The sequence below is a fragment of the Salarias fasciatus genome, chromosome 5, assembly GCF_902148845.1.
Source record: "Salarias fasciatus chromosome 5, fSalaFa1.1, whole genome shotgun sequence".
NCBI classification, from domain to species: Eukaryota; Metazoa; Chordata; class Actinopteri; order Blenniiformes; family Blenniidae; genus Salarias; species Salarias fasciatus.
In genome coordinates this window covers 878,852-897,582 of record NC_043749.1, presented here as the reverse complement: position 1 = coordinate 897,582, position 18,731 = coordinate 878,852, and the positions used below count along the sequence as shown (strand labels likewise).

The 18,731-nt window shown below is 48.3% G+C and overlaps 1 protein-coding gene across 1 annotated transcript; it reads right to left on the bottom strand.

Moving 5' to 3' along the window:
- Nucleotides 1-1,354: 1,354 nt before the first annotated feature.
- Nucleotides 1,355-17,816, bottom strand: LOC115388716 (carbohydrate sulfotransferase 11-like). Its single transcript, XM_030091978.1, has 3 exons — nucleotides 17,625-17,816; nucleotides 7,898-7,977; nucleotides 1,355-2,220 (listed from the first exon to the last, which is right to left on the bottom strand). Exons 1-3 carry the CDS (start codon nucleotides 17,713-17,715, stop codon nucleotides 1,375-1,377), a joined length of 1,017 nt encoding a protein of 338 aa, XP_029947838.1. The 5' UTR covers nucleotides 17,716-17,816; the 3' UTR covers nucleotides 1,355-1,374.
- Nucleotides 17,817-18,731: the final 915 nt, after the last annotated feature.

The following is an 18,731-nucleotide window of genomic DNA, read 5'->3' as shown; positions in this document are numbered from 1 at the left end:
GTTCGTCTGTGGAAATAAGTCCCTCAAGATTGTACTTCTTTGTTAATTTCCTGGCAAATTGCACATGTGAACATCTCCACTCACATACAAAGCTATTTTTGGTTAAGTCCTTTATTTATTAATTATTCTGTCATCAGTTAACTAGTCCGGCCCAAACTGAATCAAACCTGCTCACAGGTAGTTAAAACATTAAAGAAAAACATTCAAAACAATCAAAAAAAAAAACTCCTGCTGGAATGCATTTATTCTGAAAACTGTGCGAGAAACTAGAAATCTATTGTAGCGGCCGTGGAGGTCGCTGCTGGAAGCAGCCTGTTCCGGGGAGCCGCAAGGCATGCTGGGAGGAACTCGTTTGGGCCGTTCGGGGCAGTTTAAAGGGGTTATTTGTCTTTGTGTCATTTATCTAATTATCAGTTCTGTTTCGTCTTGGTGTTCCCGTGTTCATTTGTGTTACTTTTAATTTCATTTCCTGTTTCACCGTGACTCAGGGGGGTTGCTGGGAGAGTGGGTATCGGCCTGTGAGCCTGTGAAATGTCTGCATGTGATGTTCCCGGTGCGCTTTGAAATAAAGCCCTGATTCAGTGTGAGCAGTGTTCCTCTCATCATTCCTGCCTCAAGTCGCCGCTTGATGCCACACTATTTTGGTTGGTCTGCCTTGGCAGTCAGTATTAACAGAATAAATAAAAGCAGTAACGCAGTTATAAAAAAATGTTTTCCTACAGTACAAACAAATAAAGAGTCACAGTAACAGAAGTTGTCTGAGAAAACTCAGCCCGGCAATCCAAGGCACGTACGATTGGAGACAATCACAGTCTGAATATGGGCTTTAAGACTCTTTCTGCTAGCATTGCTGCTGCGTCTTAATTTGATGAAGTTTGTCATGCAAATGCACCTTTGAATCGACAGACGACAACGGAATAAAACCAAAAGTTGAAAGGCATCTTGAACATTCAAAAGGTGGCGACTGAACTCCAAACGGTCACGTTTTACAGTAAATAAACAGTCTCACTTTGTGTAACTTAAATCTGCCGACAGTCCAGAGGCGAGCACCTCTGGTCCTGGAGGGTCGCAGTCCGGCATGTTTCTGAAGGTCTCCTGCTCCTGAACGTTAAATCAAACGTCATCGGAAAGCTTCACCCTGAGCAGGAACACGTTGGAACCATGCAGGACTCTGAACTTCCGGGAGCAAGAACGCCAAGTTCTGCAGTGAAAGGTCCTCCTGGCCTGGCTGACACTTTCTTTGGACATGAACATTTTTCATACGTTTAAGTTTTTTTTCCTCCAAAAACAAAAGTTGCAGGTTTCACCAACAGACAGGAACATCTCAAACGTTCACGAGACTCAAACGGTTCAAGTGGGGTCTGCGTAACAGCCTCATCTGAACTTCAGGTAGGCTGGCAGCGAGTAGTTGAAGAGCAAGAAGTCCATGCGGTACAGATTGTACAGCTTCTTCTGGTAAAAAGGGCTGATGTTGTGGAAGAACTGGGCCGCCATGTCTCCTGTAGTCCTGGTGCTCTTGAACGAGGTGGGGAAGGTGACCTGCTGGTCCACGCCGGCCAGCTGCAGCACGTAGCGGGAGTCCTGCTCCAGCGTCTCGTACTTCCCCACCACGTCGTAGTGGATGAGGCAGGGGTGGCACAGCGAGTGCACCCGCTCCCAGTGCTCGTTGAAGGGCTCCTCCCGCTGGGTGGCCGGGTCCACCAGGTAATACACGAACTCCTCGAAGGACACGTCGTCCCCGCGCTCCAGGGCTTGGGGCTGAGGGTCCGGCCTGTGGCGCCGCACTATCTTTGTGCCGTACCGTTTGTGGAAAGCGGTGTTGTAACTGCGCGTGAACTTGTTGCGATAGGCGGACACCAGCCGCTCGAAGGGCTCGCGCACAAAGACGAACTTCAAGTAGGAGCGCAGCCGCTGGTTGATCTGGGAGGTGGAGTACTCCGACAGGGTCCGGAGGTTCCCGGGGACGTGGGCCTCGTTGGCAGGGATGTCCAAAGGGTCCCTGTGGGAGCCCGCCACGCCTGTCAGGACCATGAGCACCCTCTTCCAGTTGGTGCAGGCCACTTTGGGCACGTAGCAGTACAGCAGGCCGTGCTGATCGTCCACGATGACGTGCTTCAGGTCCTCGGGGATCAGGACTCGGCGTTTGCGGGTGTAGGAGCGGCAGGCTTCTTCCAACAGCTCCCGCCGACCTTGATGGATGGCCTGGACTGCGGACTCCACCTACGAGGAGAGACCAGGAATCAGTAATAAGACTCTTTGGCAGAAAAGATTCAAACAGAAAACTCGTCCATTCTAGTTCAAACCATAATACACCCAAACTTCACCATGTATTAAACAAGCGGTCGAAAACCAGGGTCCACAAGCTCTCTCTGAGGGGATTCAGCCAGTTTCAACAGGAAGCTGTTGGCAAACGGTGAACAAGCTTGACTCATCCAGAACTCTCAACGTGTTTGGGAAACTTTGAATTTAACGTCTCGCCTAAAAGCTCTTGGACACACAGAGATGACGGGATGGGCGATCGAACCAGCCACCATGGCGACAGGCTCTACCAACTAATCCACAGCTCAACAAACCTGCAATTATTCTCTGCCATTGATTAGCTTTAATTGTTGAGATCACTTGGAATTCTGTATTTTTTTAAGTGTCCCTCAACTCTATCCTGTGCAAAACGAAGGATGTCTCTCTTTATTATTATAGAAATAAAACATACAGTGAAAACAGAAAGCAGAGCCAAAAATAAATAAATAAATAAACATGTTAATTTTTCAGCTGCGAAGGTTAAAGTGATGAAACCTTTTCTTTAGGGATTCTCATGACGAGTCAGCTAAGCGTTTAAATCTCCGCTCCCTCCCTATTTGGCTGCAGAGGTGTTAGAGTGTTTTACTTATACACACGGAGGAGTTAACTGTCATTGCGTCGCTCACCACTAGTTGGAGCAGTGCACCAGTAGACGGCAACTTCAAAGCAACACTGAGGAAAACTAAGACCCCATTTAAAAAGCGATGATTTTGAAGTGAAAACAGAAAACTTCAGCGGCGTTCTGGGCGTCTGTTCACAAGACAACGGAGCTCAGAGCCACTGAAAACTCAACTTTTTGAAAATGCTGCAACCCTGTCATGACAAGAATGTCCCATTGTTAATGTTTACCACGTTTCCCTGAAGACATGTTCACAACCAACAGCACCCCCTAGTGGCCCAACATGAGAACCACATCATGTGCAGTGTTCGTCATTTCCATGTAAATGGACATCAGTTACAAAATGTTGCTGTGAAAATGTAAAACTTTTCCACAACGAGATCCACAGAAACAACGTGTTTTCATTTGAAATGTGCAATTTCTTTTTTTCGTAACCATGGAAATGCACTCTATCCTCCTTGAATTGTGTGGATGTTTTCCATATATTAGTCAATCAGAGGGTGGCTCAGGTTTATCAAGTAGCCACAAAGCTAATTAGCATCAACAGGACATGAGAAGCTGTGACAGACGTTTCCTCTCCCGGGGCGGTGGCGGTGGCCGCTCCACGTCGTCCACCGCCTTCCACTGCCTCAGGACGACAGGCAGGTCACGCAGTTCGACCTGGCCTCTCTGTGACACACACTCTGTGTGTTTACCCCGTTCCCGTGCTGGAAGGCTCCCGAGACTCACGGTTTGCCTCGATGTGTGGCTCTCTGTGCCACGCCGGGACATCACAGGGATTCAGCGGCGGCCAACGCCGACCGCTCCCCGGATCACTGGACGTCCGCAGCGCTGCCAGCTGCAGCCTCCTCACTCCTCTGATGATATTAATAACCACTGCGATGCACCACAAGACAAACAGCTCCTCCAGAGAGGATACTCACGTCTTCTTCTGCTGCAAACACAGATTTATGTGTTGAAACATCCAAAATGAGATTTAAATGAAATTATACTAAAGTAATCAGACTTGCTCTGACTGTCTGATGCTACTCATAGTAGATTTATTGATACGAGGGAAAACTGCAACAGGAACACAGAATAATCTTGAATTGTGAGTGTTTAAGAGTGTCGTATTGCTAATAAAGCACCTTGATATTGAAAGAAAAGGTTCGGGAGTTTTTTAAGGCGTATGTCCCAAAATCCTGCAGGTGTAGCGTTTCAGATTTTATTAGTCAAGGCGTCGACTTTAAATGCAGCATCGGTTCAGCAGACTAAATGTTTTGAGAAGATGTTGAAAGCTGCTGTAAACTCGGCATACAAAAAAACAAAGACGAGCAGCAGATCAAAGCGGCGATACGAGAGGCTCCTCCGTCCTCGGAGATGAATAAATGTAGTCGTGTTGTCTGCAGGACGAAGCTCTCGGCCGCCGCCGCTTCCCCTCTCAGGACTGCCTCCAGCACAGGAACACCGAATCAGTCACACTGTGCCCTCGCAGATATTAAAAAGAAATTGGTCTAATCCAGCTCGGCTTAGCGGCTTCCTGCTGTAGGAGGGACGAGGGGCACGGGGGGGACGGGGGGGACGGGGGGGCGGGGGGGACAACGACGGGCTTTTAAAGAGAAAAATATGAGAGGCAATTAAAAGTTTGCTGGAGCCACTTTGTTTTCCTGGCATGTCCACCTTCGCTCCGCTCACTGGGAGATTTAACAGGAACCAGCTGCTGACGGCAGACACTCAGATGTGTTCATCCCGGGACAGAGCCCCGCCCGGCGGGCCTTCCAGGCCGAAAGGATCCCGTCTGACTGGAGAAAACCCAGACAGACGGAGCTCCACGAAGGCAGCGTCACTCTTGTTGGAAACGCACGAGGAGAAGCGTGTGTGTTCAGCAGCGTGTGCGTCTGCTTGTGTGTGTGTGTGGTTAAAGTGAAGGATGAAGTCATTCAGGACAGCTGAAGCAGAACATGGTCGGATGGCCGTCTTCCTGCTGCTCTGACTGCTGTTTCTGCACATCTGCACGCAGCTGAAGGACACACACACACACACACACACACACACACACACACACACACACACACACACACACACACTTTGAAAACACACACCTCCATCTTTTCCCGTCAAACTGTCCTTGAGCAAGGCACTGACCCCCAAACTGTTCCCAACGGACAGATAGAGCACCTTGCACGGTGGGTTTGATCTAATTAATAGAGCATTTCTCGTCTATGTTGCAGAGCTGCTGTCTCTCTCTTTCTCTGTCAGGCTCACGACTGTATTTTGCGGAATATAAATCACTTTATTGGTCATTAAAGTCTAACCAGCAGATTTTCAAGTAAAAATAAAACAGACACAGAGCGGCAGAGACGCTTCAGAGTGTATAAGAAAACTATAAAGACGAAAAGAAAGGAGGCTCATGGGTAAAAACCTGAGGAACAAACTGAAAGAAGGTTCTGGAAGAGCGGCTGCTGAACCTGGATCATCAACACTGCAGTTAACCCAACCGCACTGCACAGCTTTAGTTAGTTGCTCAATAAAATACACATTTGTGTTGGTTTGTGTGATTTGTGACTAGTAGCGCTACGCTAACGTGTTGACGTGCTAGCGCTGTGAAATAATGCCATTAAGGTTGAGAATATGTTTTAATAAAGGATATTTCCAGTAGTGAAACCGAAATTGAGGATCTGCCTGTTTTTTTTTTTTTTTTTTCTCTCTCTCTCCGTTTAGAGGATTAGCTTATTAGCTTCAGCAGCTAGCAAAGCCTTCAGAGTGCTGCCACTTCTTATTAAATTAAAGAACTACGACCAGGAAGTCATTGTACCCTGCCGGACTGGCTGCCTTCTCAGAAAGCTCTCCCGTCCTTCCAGAAGCTCCTCGTCAATCTTTCCCTCCAGACGTCACCGGTTAATTCCTCATTCTTTACTGCGGAGCCAAACATCAAAGCCTCCTGGCAGAAGTCAGTCTGCCTCGGCCGTGCAGGGAGACGGAGGTCAGGAGGAGGGAGACAGAGGGAGACGGAGGTCAGGAGGAGGGAGACAGAGGTCAGGAGGAGGGAGACAGAGGGAGACGGAGGGAGACGGAGGTCAGGAGGAGGGAGACAGAGGGAGACGGAGGGAGACGGAGGTCAGGAGGAGGGAGACAGAGGGAGACGGAGGGAGACGGAGGGAGACGGAGGTCAGGAGGAGGGAGACAGAGGGAGACGGAGGGAGACGGAGGTCAGGAGGAGGGAGACGGAGGTCAGGAGGAGGAGGACGGAGGTCAGGAGGAGGGAGACAGAGGGAGACGGAGGGAGACGGAGGTCAGGAGGAGGGAGACGGAGGTCAGGAGGAGGAGGACGGAGGTCAGGAGGAGGGAGACAGAGGTCAGGAGGAGGGAGACAGAGGTCAGGAGGAGGGAGACGGAGGTCAGGAGGAGGGAGACAGAGGGAGACGGAGGGAGACGGAGGTCAGGAGGAGGGAGACGGAGGTCAGGAGGAGGAGGACGGAGGTCAGGAGGAGGGAGACAGAGGTCAGGAGGAGGGAGACAGAGGTCAGGAGGAGGGAGACGGAGGTCAGGAGGAGGGAGACAGAGGTCAGGAGGAGGGAGACAGAGGTCAGGAGGAGGGAGACGGAGGTCAGGAGGAGGGAGACAGAGGTCAGGAGGAGGAGGATGGAGGTCAGGAGGAGGGAGATGGAGGTCAGGAGGAGGAGGGAGACAGAGGTCAGGAGGAGGGAGACGGAGGTCAGGAGGAGGGAGACGGAGGTCAGGAGGAGGGAGATGGAGGTCAGGAAGGAGGAGGATGGAGGTCAGGAGGAGGGAGACGGAGGTCAGGAGGAGGGAGACAGAGGTCAGGAGGAGGGAGACGGAGGTCAGGAGGAGGGAGATGGAGGTCAGGAGGAGGAGGGAGACAGAGGTCAGGAGGAGGGAGACGGAGGGAGACGGGGGTCAGGAGGAGGGAGACGGAGGGAGACGGGGGTCAGGAGGAGGAGGACGGAGGTCAGGAGGAGGGAGACGGAGGTCAGGAGGAGGGAGACGGAGGTCAGGAGGAGGGAGACGGAGGTCAGGAGGAGGGAGACGGAGGTCAGGAGGAGGGAGACGGAGGTCAGGAGGAGGAGGACGGAGGTCAGGAGGAGGGAGACGGGTCCGACTGGATTCAGGACGCCGACGGCTGAAATCCAACATCCATCCAAGCCCCGTTTGCTCGGCGTCAAACGGGGACGGAGCGAGCAGACGCAGAAAACCTCAACCAGTCTGACTCATTCAACAGATAAATGAGGGCAGATTTTGTTAATTTGCACCTATTTCCACTGTTTTTGTTGTTGTTTTTTGACTCATAATACTAATAATGGGAGCTCATAATGAGCTCCTACTTATACTGATAATACGGTCAAATGTGTTCCCAATTTTCTTTTACCATGAGCTACATTATGAACCTCACAATGGGAATAAAAGGAGTATTTTAAAGACGGGATTAACTCTCACCATCTGATGACTGTCTATGCTGTGACTGTTGCTTCGGTTTATGAGGTTCTGTTTTTTATCAGCGCGTTAATGTTGGAAGCAATCGAGGTTTTCAGTAATTCTCTCGTTAAAACACATTAGCTTAATGACACTGGAAGGAGACAGAGCTAACTATAAACAACGTTTTATTGCTCTAAGTTATTATGAACTGAAGTCAGTCCTCAAAGTCTCGTTAAACAGCGGGATGGGGAGGGCCACTACCGCGGCCACCATTACACCAACAGTGGATTCATTCAGTGGAAGGAGACTTTTTTAATTAACACTGGGAATCAGAATGAACTTCTTAATAACAGCAAGAGAGCTTCAATATGCAGTGATGCCGTCAATTATTGCATTAACTGTTTTTACTTGTGTAAATTCAGACTCATAATGCTAAAGATTCTGCTTGGCTGGTCAGTGAGGATTCTGACTATCCACTTTGTTTTTCTTCCCCAGAATCCAGAATAAACACCAGTATTTAGTGAGCAGAGGAGCTCAGGTTTGAGGGAAGCCGAGGGGCTGTCTGACCTGGTCTCCCTCGTACAGCGTCTGCAGGGGACTCCTCCTCGTCTTCTGTCCGCTGCTCTTCTCTCCCACCGGCTCCGAGGCTGAGGAAGCAATGGCGAAAACACAGCAGGAAATCCGTCAGTCAGTCCAAAATCAATCCAAAATAAAACTGCAGGTAAGCCAACAGCAACCACTTGGACCAGGACCAGGAGAACATGGACCGGGAGTCATGATGATCTGGAGGAAAACTTAAATTTGGACACAGAATGAACCAAAGCTGGAAATTATTGCATTTACTCTGTTGCATTAGGTGCTGTACTGCGAAGCCACAACAGGAAGATGAGTCGGGAAGCACCGCATGATTTACAACACTTCAGAAGACGTAGCTAATTATCATTAGGTATGCACTGAGACCGAGACCAGTATCAGGTCCGAATCTGCACAAGGAACTCAGACTGAACCCTGAAACAACCCGACCAGTATCGCATGCCATCATCCATCAGCAACAGTTAGACAAGAGAGGATGATTTCTCTGCAGTTTAGAGATTTATGAATAATCTATAAGCAATTAATAAAACATGAACCGAAAGAGGAAAACAGAGATAATAAAGAATAGTGTGGCTTTGTTATTAACACAGCAGATGTAAAGTTCTCTTTTTAAAACCAGGAAGCGCTCCCGGCAGAGAGAGTGTGTGTGTGTGTGTGTGTGTGTGTGTGTGTGTGTGTGTGTGTGTGTGTTCTTGTATTTCTATCCTTGTCGGGGCCAAATGTCCCCACAAGGATAGCAAAACGTGGAACGACGTGCCTTGTGGGGACCTTTTTCCGGTCCTAAGTAGGAGAAACAGTGTTTTCTTGACCATGTTGTTGTTACTGAAAAAAGTAAAAGTGCAAAAACATTTCTTTAGGGTTAGGCTTTGTTGTGGTGTGGGTTAGGGTTAGGGTAAGGGTCAGGGTTAGGGGCTAGACATGAATGGGAGTCAATGGACGGTCCCCACAAGGATAGAAATACAAGACTGAGCGTGTGTGTGTGTGTGTGTGTGTGTGTGTGTGTGTGTGTGTGTGGGACTCGGAGCTCGAGCGGGTCATAGGAGATGTTTCCAGCCTGGCGTCAGATAACACAGCTCCCCCAGCTCCGAGCAGAGCTGGGCTCCACTGCACGACCCTCTCTCTCATCTCGCTGCTTATAAACAGCATCTGCAGCAGCGGCAGGGTCTCAGCCGGTTCCTGCCAGATCCGGAGGTTTACTTCTTCATGTTTCTACAATTACAACACATTTTCTCATCTGGAAGAGTGTCAGATGAATAAAAAAAAAAAAAAAAAAAAAAACTAACCAGTTTGATGCAAAAACCTGAGAATTTAAAAGTGAATTTGTGAATTTTTGGCATTTTTTCCTCTTTTTTGATACCCTGAGGAAGACTTCTTACTCTGAATCCAGAAGCTACAATCATAATGTGGAAAATCCAACATTTTACAAGATGGTATAAAAAACAGGGCTTTAAATCGAGAGTGAACGTGGCATCAATAACTAAGTATAAACAGTGTGAGAGGGGAAAAACGCATGTGAGGAGAATACTGGGGATGTTCTTGGAGGATGGAAGAACAATTTGATTTAAAGTCTGACACCTCCATTTTCTGCTTTTTTTCACTGTCATTAGTTCACTAATCTGAGAGCTCTCTTCCTCTCCAAGTGATGTAGTTCAGCTAACATCCAGATTATAGACTAATGAGTTCTAATCATTATATAAGAAAAAGAATGTGTACAAATCTAACCAAGCTGCCGCAGTGAGGACGGACATGTTCAACACAGACAAGCTCCGACTGAAAAGTTAACCCTGTCTCGATGAAGCGAATCATTACTAAAAAAGCATTAGAAACCGGACACTGCCTCAATCAGATCATAACCCAGTAACCCTGCTTCTTCCTGTCCTGAAACCAAGTTGGTTTCGTTTGGATCAGTCAATACAGAGCTTTTGAAGAAACAAGCAGATCTGCTAGCATGTGACTGCTAGCTTAAGCTTTAAGGCTATGTTAGCAAAACGTTAAGAGGACAGTTCCTGTGCGACAGGCGCCCCAGCGGGGAAAAATACCCCGTTTCCTCACAGCTTCACGTGGCTGTAAGCATCCAGCGGCTGTAAGCATCCAGCGGCTGTAAGCATCCGGCGGCTGTAAACATCCGGCGGCTGTAAACATCCGGCGGCCTCCAAGCTTCCGGTCGGGACTCGGCGGAGACGCGATGCTCACCACGCTCCGTCAGGATGACGGGGACAAACTAATGCCTCCTTTACTCATCCTGTCATCGCTTAAGCCTGATTAATCGATCCGTATCGTCACCGCCTGACAAACAACAGCAGCCGGATCTCTGAGAGTGAAGGAGACGGTGAACAGCGCCAAGCTGCTTCAACACCAACAGATCCACAGTGACCTTTCAGACTGAAAACATTACCAACAAAGTGTGCTTTCCAAGAAAAGTATTTCTCACAAACAAAATCCAAAAAGAAGCCTACTGGGAAACATGGATGGTAATGAAGCTCTAAACTGGCCTTTAAAGCTGCCGTGCTCAGGTGATGAGTCTGTTAGTTAAACATATTTAAAAAGCAGGAAAATTCATCACAAATTTACTATTAGTCAAGATATCAACAGTGGAAAAAACACAAATCACCAAAGACTGACGGCTCTGTTCATGCCAACACATCTGGACCAGCTGGAGTCTGACGGAGACAGAGAACGAGTTCACAAAAAAATGGTATTTAACTTCATTATCCATCATACTGTCACACAAAAGTACAAAATAATAATGGAAAAATAACTACAAAGAACAGAATCTGCTCAGCTCCTGAAACAGGGACTGAGAGCACAAAAAGCAAAGGAACAGAAGTTGAATTCAAAATCCATCCAGGAAGAGAAAGAGCACTGTTATTTGGCTGATGAGAGAACAGATCCATCCCAACATGGATAATAATCCCAACCTGAGTCCCAGCGACTCTGCTGACTGAAGATCTTTAACATGAGTTTACATGTTTGGGCTCCAGAGTCCTTGAAGATGAGAGTAATTCAGTGGGTGATTCTCTGAACACGTGAAGAGTTCCATGGTTTGTTCTGGCTCCGGAGTCTTTGGATACTTTGTTTGTGGGGCAGGTCTTGAAACAATGCAGAGATTTACTCTCCTCACTGTTGTTGTTGTTGTTTTTTTAACCTTTGTCCAGCTGATTGTTTATTCATGTTTTTCAGTAATCAAACAGCTATTTGAAAATTAGATCTTGGATCCAAAAAGGTTGGACGCCCCTGATTTATCATGTTTGGGAATGATCAACTCTCTAATTGAAAAATTTAAAGGAATACTCCTAAGATTTTTGACCCACGCCCTATCCCCATCATTGACAAAGTTAGACAAGCTCATAAATATCTTGTTTGTGTTTCTACGTCCAGTGGCTGGTTCCCAGCTGTTAGCATCGTAGTTAGCTTAGCTCAACTGCTGGAAGTCAATAAGGAACAGATCCAGACTGACGAAAGTGGACAAAATACTCCTTACGGTGGTCCAGGGGACGGCGTATTAGCACGTGAAGCAAATCCAAATGGTTATAAAACATTTTAAAAGACGTGTTTTCTTTTCAATCCGTTAAAATAACGTTTTAATACACACAGACCTGCACAAGCACAGTGCTCCCTGAAGGATATACCGGCGCACAGCGGCTGAGTCTATGGCTTCTACTGCTGTGCTCTGGTATATCCTTCCGCGGAGCACTGCCATGCGCAGGTCTGTGTGTATCAAAACGTTATTTTAACAGATTGAAAAGAAAACACGTTTTTGAAAACATTTTATAACCCTTCGGATTTACTTCACGTGCTAATACGCCGTCCCCTGGACCACTGGAAGGAGGATTTTGTCCACTTTCGTCAGTCCGGCTCTGTTCCTCATTGACTTCCAGCAATTGAGCTAAGCTAACTACGATGCTAACAGCTGGGATCCAGCCACTGGACGCAGAGACACAAAAAAGGTATTTATGAGCTCGTCTAACTTTGTCAATGATAGGGATAGGGCGTGGGTCCAAAATCTTCAGAGTATTCCTTTAAGGGAATCCTTTCATAGTGGCTCTAGATGAAAGTGCTTCTGGGTAATTATGGCTAATTCTTGTGAGACCGGCTTAATGTCTCCTGAGAATCTGCCTCATTACTGGAATGAAGAGTCTGAGACACTGCTGCCAGAAGAGGCTGTGTCCTCCACTGAGGTGAGGCCAGCGCTCGGCTACAGAGCACCGCTGTCCGAACGGCGTCCCTGCTTCCTGGTGGAGACCGAGCAGTGAGTCAGGAGCGTACTTCCAGCAGGACCCCTCCCTGAGTCCTCAATGAGACACCAGTCAGCCGAGGGAGCGTCTGAAATTATTCAGGAATCCACAAATACCTGCAGCACGAGAGCGCTTTTAGCGACGGGCCAAGACGGCACGCTGAAAGAGGACATTGTGGGTCCTAACGCAAGCGAGGAAATTTATAATCGGCAGTGAACCCATGTGAAGCGGAAGGGAGGTAATGGTTCCAACAGTCCAACCTGAGCAGCTGGAAGGGGACCCTCTGAAGTTTAGCTACAGTGTTCCCCCGTTCTTCTCCGTTAAAGCTCAAGAGGTCCGCCGAACCCGCCTCGGATCTGCCGGGTGTTGGTTTAACCCTGTGGAGACCCGAAACCCGGCAGCATTCCTCACAGAACCGAGGGCTTTAGGAAATGCGGGATGGAGAAAGGCCGATGTGTGCTGCTCCTGTCGGGGCGATCAACGGGCCTCTGTGCTCGGGTCCCGCTGGGAGAAGCGGGGCCCCCCCCCTCCTCAACCTCTCCTGCCAGAGAGGGGCTTTACTGAGAGACGCTCTGTACAAGGGCGACGGCCCGATCCTGTTAGGCCACAGAAGTGTGTGTAAAGGGTGTCGGTGCAAAGCCAGCAGCATGTGGGTGGTGTCCTGTCTGTTTATTGAGCCGGCGAAGAATGCATGCAGATGTGAGGGGGGGCTTTCTGATCCTGTTTAGAGGCGTGAAGCTGCACGGGCCTGGTCTATGGGGGGGGGGGGGGGACTCGTGACTTGGAGGAAAGACAAGATTGCTCATTTCCAGTCCACCTGCAGAGAGCGCAAAAATCTCTGAGAGACAGTGATGAAGAAAGACTGGAGTAAATCAAACGCTGCAGCTGCAGCAGAAACACACATTGCTGGAGCCTCTTCAGCGTTTCAATCATTAACCAGCACTTGGAGCAAAAATCTTTAAATGTCAAAGTTCAGCAGTGTGAGGCACCATGGGGAGTTTTTAAAACGAAAAACTTTTCATCTGAATACAGCTAACTGAGGATCAGTGCTGTGAGTCAGAATTAGGTCACGCTAGACCGACAGGGTAAATAAGAAATAAGAGATTTCTGAGAAGCAGTGTTCGCTAAATGTTGTGACCATGCATAAAGTTCAATGGTTACCTCGGTAACAGGACAGTACAACAACCAGATGTGCAGAGCTGATGACAAAATATAAGAAATGACTGGGTGTATCTGAAATCCCTTCACTTTGCTGGAACATTTCTCTGGATCCACGAAAGCGTGTTTCAGCTCCAGACTTTAATAAGACGGAGGGATTCCGGAGAGCAGAGGGCTTTATGAGCAACTTTAGCGGCAGAGTGAAAGAACATCGGTACTAATCGAATCAAGCGAGGACACCAGCTCTGAAATGTAATGACATTTTGAAAACTCTGCAGAGGCTGCTGAAAAATCAGCCATCAACAGACTCAACGTCCCGTTCCTGTTTTTTTTCTCCTTTTCCACAGTTCCTAATTGGATTCACAAGTTTTCACGAGACTGAGGGATCAGGACTGACGTCCAGCTGAAGGAACTCACCGGAACAAGTTTATCTGGCGCGCCGCAGGTGTTTGAGTGATGTGAAATGCTTCTGACTTTCATGGCCTCAAGTCAAGCCCGGACAGGGGCGGTATGAGACGCAGGCACCTCTGGAGAACCGGGCTAATGACAGCCGCCCGGAGGCCCCACTTTCTAATCCGTCAGCTGGAGCCGCGGCTTCGCGATAGCCGTCGGCTCGTATCTGTAGAGTTACTGCTGTACATACGTATAAATCAGCGCTCTGCCTCCAGGGAGAACATCCCGACAGTGCCGTAAAACCCAAACCCCGCATTCCAGACCAGACAGTCTTCCTGTTGCTCAGCTGTGTAAACCTTACAGAGAAAACCACAGGTGTCCCTGCAGTGAAGATGCCACACACTGCAAGAAATACTCATCTCACACCTTCAGATCGGAGATGGACAGTCCCCTCAGTTGACTGTTCTCTAAAGAACCGTCATTTCCATACGGGACATGCACAGTTCAGCCATCCTGCAGCTATATAATCATCCTAAATTTAGATGAGCCCTGTGCAAAATGACACCGCTCGAAACCACGACAGCCTCCGACTTGGCAGGGCATTCCTTTATGTGGCTGGTCGCTCACAGCTTTATATAGTCTCCGAACAAACAATACGACCTTTCGCCCAGATGGAGCAGGAGAGGGGAGGCGGAGGAGCAGATAGGGGCCGACTGGCGGCGGATCTGAAACCAATTTGGATCCGTTTAAAGCTGTCAGAGGGGCTTTAATGCCTGAAACACGAGCTGCATTCCACGTACGTTAAAGCTACATGAAACCTGAACTCCAGAGGCGGACCGCTGTACGCCTGTACGACCAGAGTGTCCACAGCTTCACTCCACTCGGCACACAGATATACACAGAGCAGGAACAGCACGAGACTCAAGAACACCTCTTGAACCATCCAGATTGTTGGTTAGAAGACGAATGAATCACACCATGGACGGCACCACTGAAGAGAAGCCTCAACAACAACGGCTATACACCATCGAAGAGCGAACAAACAACACCGACCTGCTCCGGAAATGTCTGACTGGACCTTTAATGAACCAACCGCACCATCCAGGGTTTAAATAACGAACCTGCCAGGGTCTAAACGTTACACAGTGCATATTTTCACTCTAATTAGCTCTGTGATTTCTCCTTTTGTGAGCTAGGGTCAGCCATCAGTCCAATAAGTACAATCGTTCTCATATCGTCAACGGTCTATTGCAGCGACTGAGAGTCGACGCTACTGTGTGCAAACAAGAAGACTCTGCAAAGAGAAATGCAACAAAACAATAAAATGAGGCGCAGAGGAAGCTCTGCCAGGTTCAGCAATGCCGAGGCACCCGAGAGCAAAGCGCTCATTAGACGATTAATGATCAGAGCCAACAGGAGGTACTCCGATTCAGTATTCAGTAACACCTCTGTCGGCTATGCTCACGCTTGTTATGTTTATGAGTTTCAAATCTTTGGTTCTCAACCTGAGGTAACATCCCCTTTGAGGTGCCACTCAGACGAGATGAGGAGGTACTGAGTGAGTGGATGAATGGGCACGGTCAAAGAAAGAATCACAGGACTGACTAATGAAGCTGACGGCGGCTGTTTCAGAACCAGGATGGCCGTGAGTCACTCATCAGGAGTCTGATTAAACATGACTCCACTTCTCCTGTCGGGACATGTTTACATGTCGACCTTCATCAGATACAAGAAACTATCAGAGGTAATCAGACCCGTGGTCAGATTACCCACACTACCTCAGGAGAAGGAACCCTGGTGGAAATGTCTCGGTGCGAGACAGACTGAAGATCCATTCAGTGGAGCTGAACGTTTTCTCTCTGACCTCTAAAAGCGTCCAAAAGGTGTTTGAGCAGCGTAGCAGCGCATTTATAGCACCAGGTCCTCTCGCTCCTCACATGAGGCCCGTCTTTCATGGATCCCTACCTCTCTGGGCATGTCACACATCTCACACATCAGGCCTGAACGGCGCTCTCTCTCTCAAGAGGAAAAAGGAAAACGCTGCTCCTCACAGTATGGGCTATATATGCTTTTTTGGCTCTGGATGCAGCCTGAGTGTGCGTGAAAGAGGCCATTGTGTGTGTGTCAGAGCGAGGACCTGCCGGAGGTGGGAGCAGACCTCAGCCGACGGGGACAAACCCAGGAAACGCCGGGATAATCAGTCCGCTAATGGAACCGTTCCTCCGGCCGGGTTCTGGGGGAGAAAGGGAAGACAGGGCGGGGGGAGGGGGAGCGCTGCTGGGGGGAGGAGGAGGCCCAGGATCAATGATAAACACACAAACACGCAGAGAAATCGCTTCTTTTCTCCTGAGCGAGGAGATGCTCTGAGCCCTGGATCGTTACGATGCTACACGCTAACACTGCCCGAAATGAAAGGTTCAAAATCTATGTTTCATGTGAGGATTTGTGAGAATATCAGGGGAGATTCTACCAAACATATGATGCGCTGGAACAAAAGATACTTTAGCACAGCAGCAAGCTGAGAGAAAACTGCATATGTCCTGACAGGAAGTGTGCCATCAATTAAAAAACAGTCTCAAAGGAAAACATGTCAAAACGATGGAATGTGTACTGAGAAATATATACACAGATTTTAAAAACGAGCATGAAGAGAGAAGCTGTGGTCCAGAGAGGAGTGGATTAGATTCCATCTCGGCGCCTGCATTTCCAGTGAAAACACATCTTCATCAACATGATGTCCGATCACATCAGGGTGTAGTTAGCCTTCCGGGCCACTAGTGGCTGCTGTGGATGCCATCGACACGGAGACAGATCCCAAGCATTTCAGAAAAGTTGCACTTTCATCCATTTACACAACAACCGAGTTGGAGCGTTGTCAAAAAGTTCCACTTTGGAGCCGTCCTCAAAAAGCTGCATTTGTGTGAAAACACACACCAAAAACACAAAGACTGTTTTCCATTTTCTGTCTTTCTCTGCACTGGCGGATCATCTCGTCCCATTCTTCTTGAATTACTGCTTCTAATTCTTCTAAATTCTCTGGCTAATGATTTGAAACAGGCCTTTTAATAATCCAGTCCAGATTTCCAGCGGGGCTCAACGTGCCGTCACACACAGTGAGGCGACCAACACCAGCAGCAACCCTAAACCATGATGCTGCCTCCGCCATGCTTGAGAGTAGGTATTGGAGATAACGCCTCTGTTGGACGACCGCCGCTGAAGATCTGGTCAGGTCATTCAGCAGTAAGAACAGCGTTTTTTTGTTTGTTTTTTTCTAAATAAATAGCACATCCTTCATTATTGGATCACTGGTACCAAAATGGACCAATTCTCAACATTTCTGATGTAATGGAATCTATCAATTTCCAGTTGTCAGTGGATTTGTTCAGTATGCTGGCTGTGACTGTACTGAAGGACCGAGGAGTGATTTTTAATGCAGTATTTCATAAATGCATGAAGGTGTGTGAAAACTTTTCCACCGCTCTATAGTGGGACGTCAACATCTTTTACACAAGGAAACCATTATATGACACAAATGTCATCATTCATACAAACACATACCTGCAATATGCCAGCAGGAATGCTGAGAGCACATTTAGGCTCTATAGGAACCCATGGTGGGCCGTCAGCCTCTCTCATAATAGAACCACTAGATAATATACATACTAATAAAATAAAGGCTGTAATTAAAGGTGTCAGGCGCATTATGGAGGGTTAGGAATAATGTTGGGCAAACAAATCCAGGGAAATGAAAGGAAACGCTGTAAAATGAGTGTCATCCTGAGACAAAGGTTCCTGTGTGATTGTGAAGGGAATGATGGGAAAACCTTCAGAGGTGTGGAGACAGGTTAGGAGGAAAGAGGAGCCGGATCTGGTGGGTCTGAGGGATCTGGTGGATCTGGTGGGTCTGGGCTCACCTGGCTTCAGGCTGTTCACATAGAAGATGACCATGATGAAACATCCCAGGCTGAGGGCGAACACGGTCCGGATCGCTCTGGGTTTCCTCATGCTGGCTCTGCGGTGCCGGAGTCCGGAGTCCGGAGACCGGGGACCGGAGAGCGGAGCCCTGGAAGCGGCGTGTCCGTCTACTTTATCCCCGACAGGAGCATCGATCCGGCGCGCTGACCCCCGCTGCTGCTCCGCTCCCGGCTCATCCTGCAGGTCCGACCTAGGAGCCCTCACACACACACATTCTATCACACACACTATCACACACACTCCGAGCCGCGACGCGTCTCCTCCCGACCCGGTGTGCGGCGGAGAGCGCGCGGCCGCTGGACGCGTGAGCGCGCAGGTTCGCGCAAGGAGGAAGTTTAACCTCTTCCTCCCCGAACCGCACGAGGGGCGGGGCTTAGCGGCAAAGCGGCCCCGGTGATTGGTCTACAGAGCTGTCGATCATGTGTGGGTCATTTTTAAAGATTACATTTCACCAAAAAATCAATTCATAATCCTGAAAAATGTTTAGAATCTGAGTTAAATGTGTACAGTTTTCATAATAACTATTGTGGTCACATGGTGTTTTAAATTCGGAATTGGTTTATTCTAAATTAAGTAATTAAGAATTGTATTAATGAGCTCCGTGTTTACATTGAAAAAACGAAGGATTAAATCCTCTCTCACGCCGGGGTCTGTGAAGCGTTCTGATTGGACAGCGGGTGGCCGTGACGTATTGACGTCTCCCGGAAGTAAACAGCGTTTTTCTTGCCTTTCTTTCTTGGTTAACTTTGACACAACAGCTTTGAAAATGTCCACGTTGTTAAGCGCCCATCAATCCTCTCGTTTCATTGTATCCAATTCTTCTAAAACTGCCGTTAAATAAATTGTCAACGGCGGAGTCAACAACATCGTTCACTGGCGGCCATCTTAGGACAGTGGACCACTCTGGGGCGCTCTGTAGGGAAGGTGAGTGATTTACACTAACTAAAATACTCAACTCATTGAATTCTTGACGAATTTAAAGACGGTTTGATTTATTACTAACGTTACATTGCTGTGATGCAGACTGAATGTTAAAATCACAACTT

What these genes read in the sequence shown, in the direction of transcription:
- LOC115388716 (XM_030091978.1), bottom strand. Translation starts at nt 17,715, where the DNA reads ATGAGGAAACCCAGAGCGATCCGGACCGTGTTCGCCCTCAGCCTGGGA. An exon ending in TGTGAACAGCCTGAAGCCAG is followed by an intron (nt 7,978 to 17,624) that starts GTGAGCCCAGAC and finishes TTGCTTCCTCAG; the next exon opens with CCTCGGAGCCGGTGGGAGAG. An exon ending in CGCTGTACGAGGGAGACCAG is followed by an intron (nt 2,221 to 7,897) that starts GTCAGACAGCCC and finishes CTCTCCTCGTAG; the next exon opens with GTGGAGTCCGCAGTCCAGGC.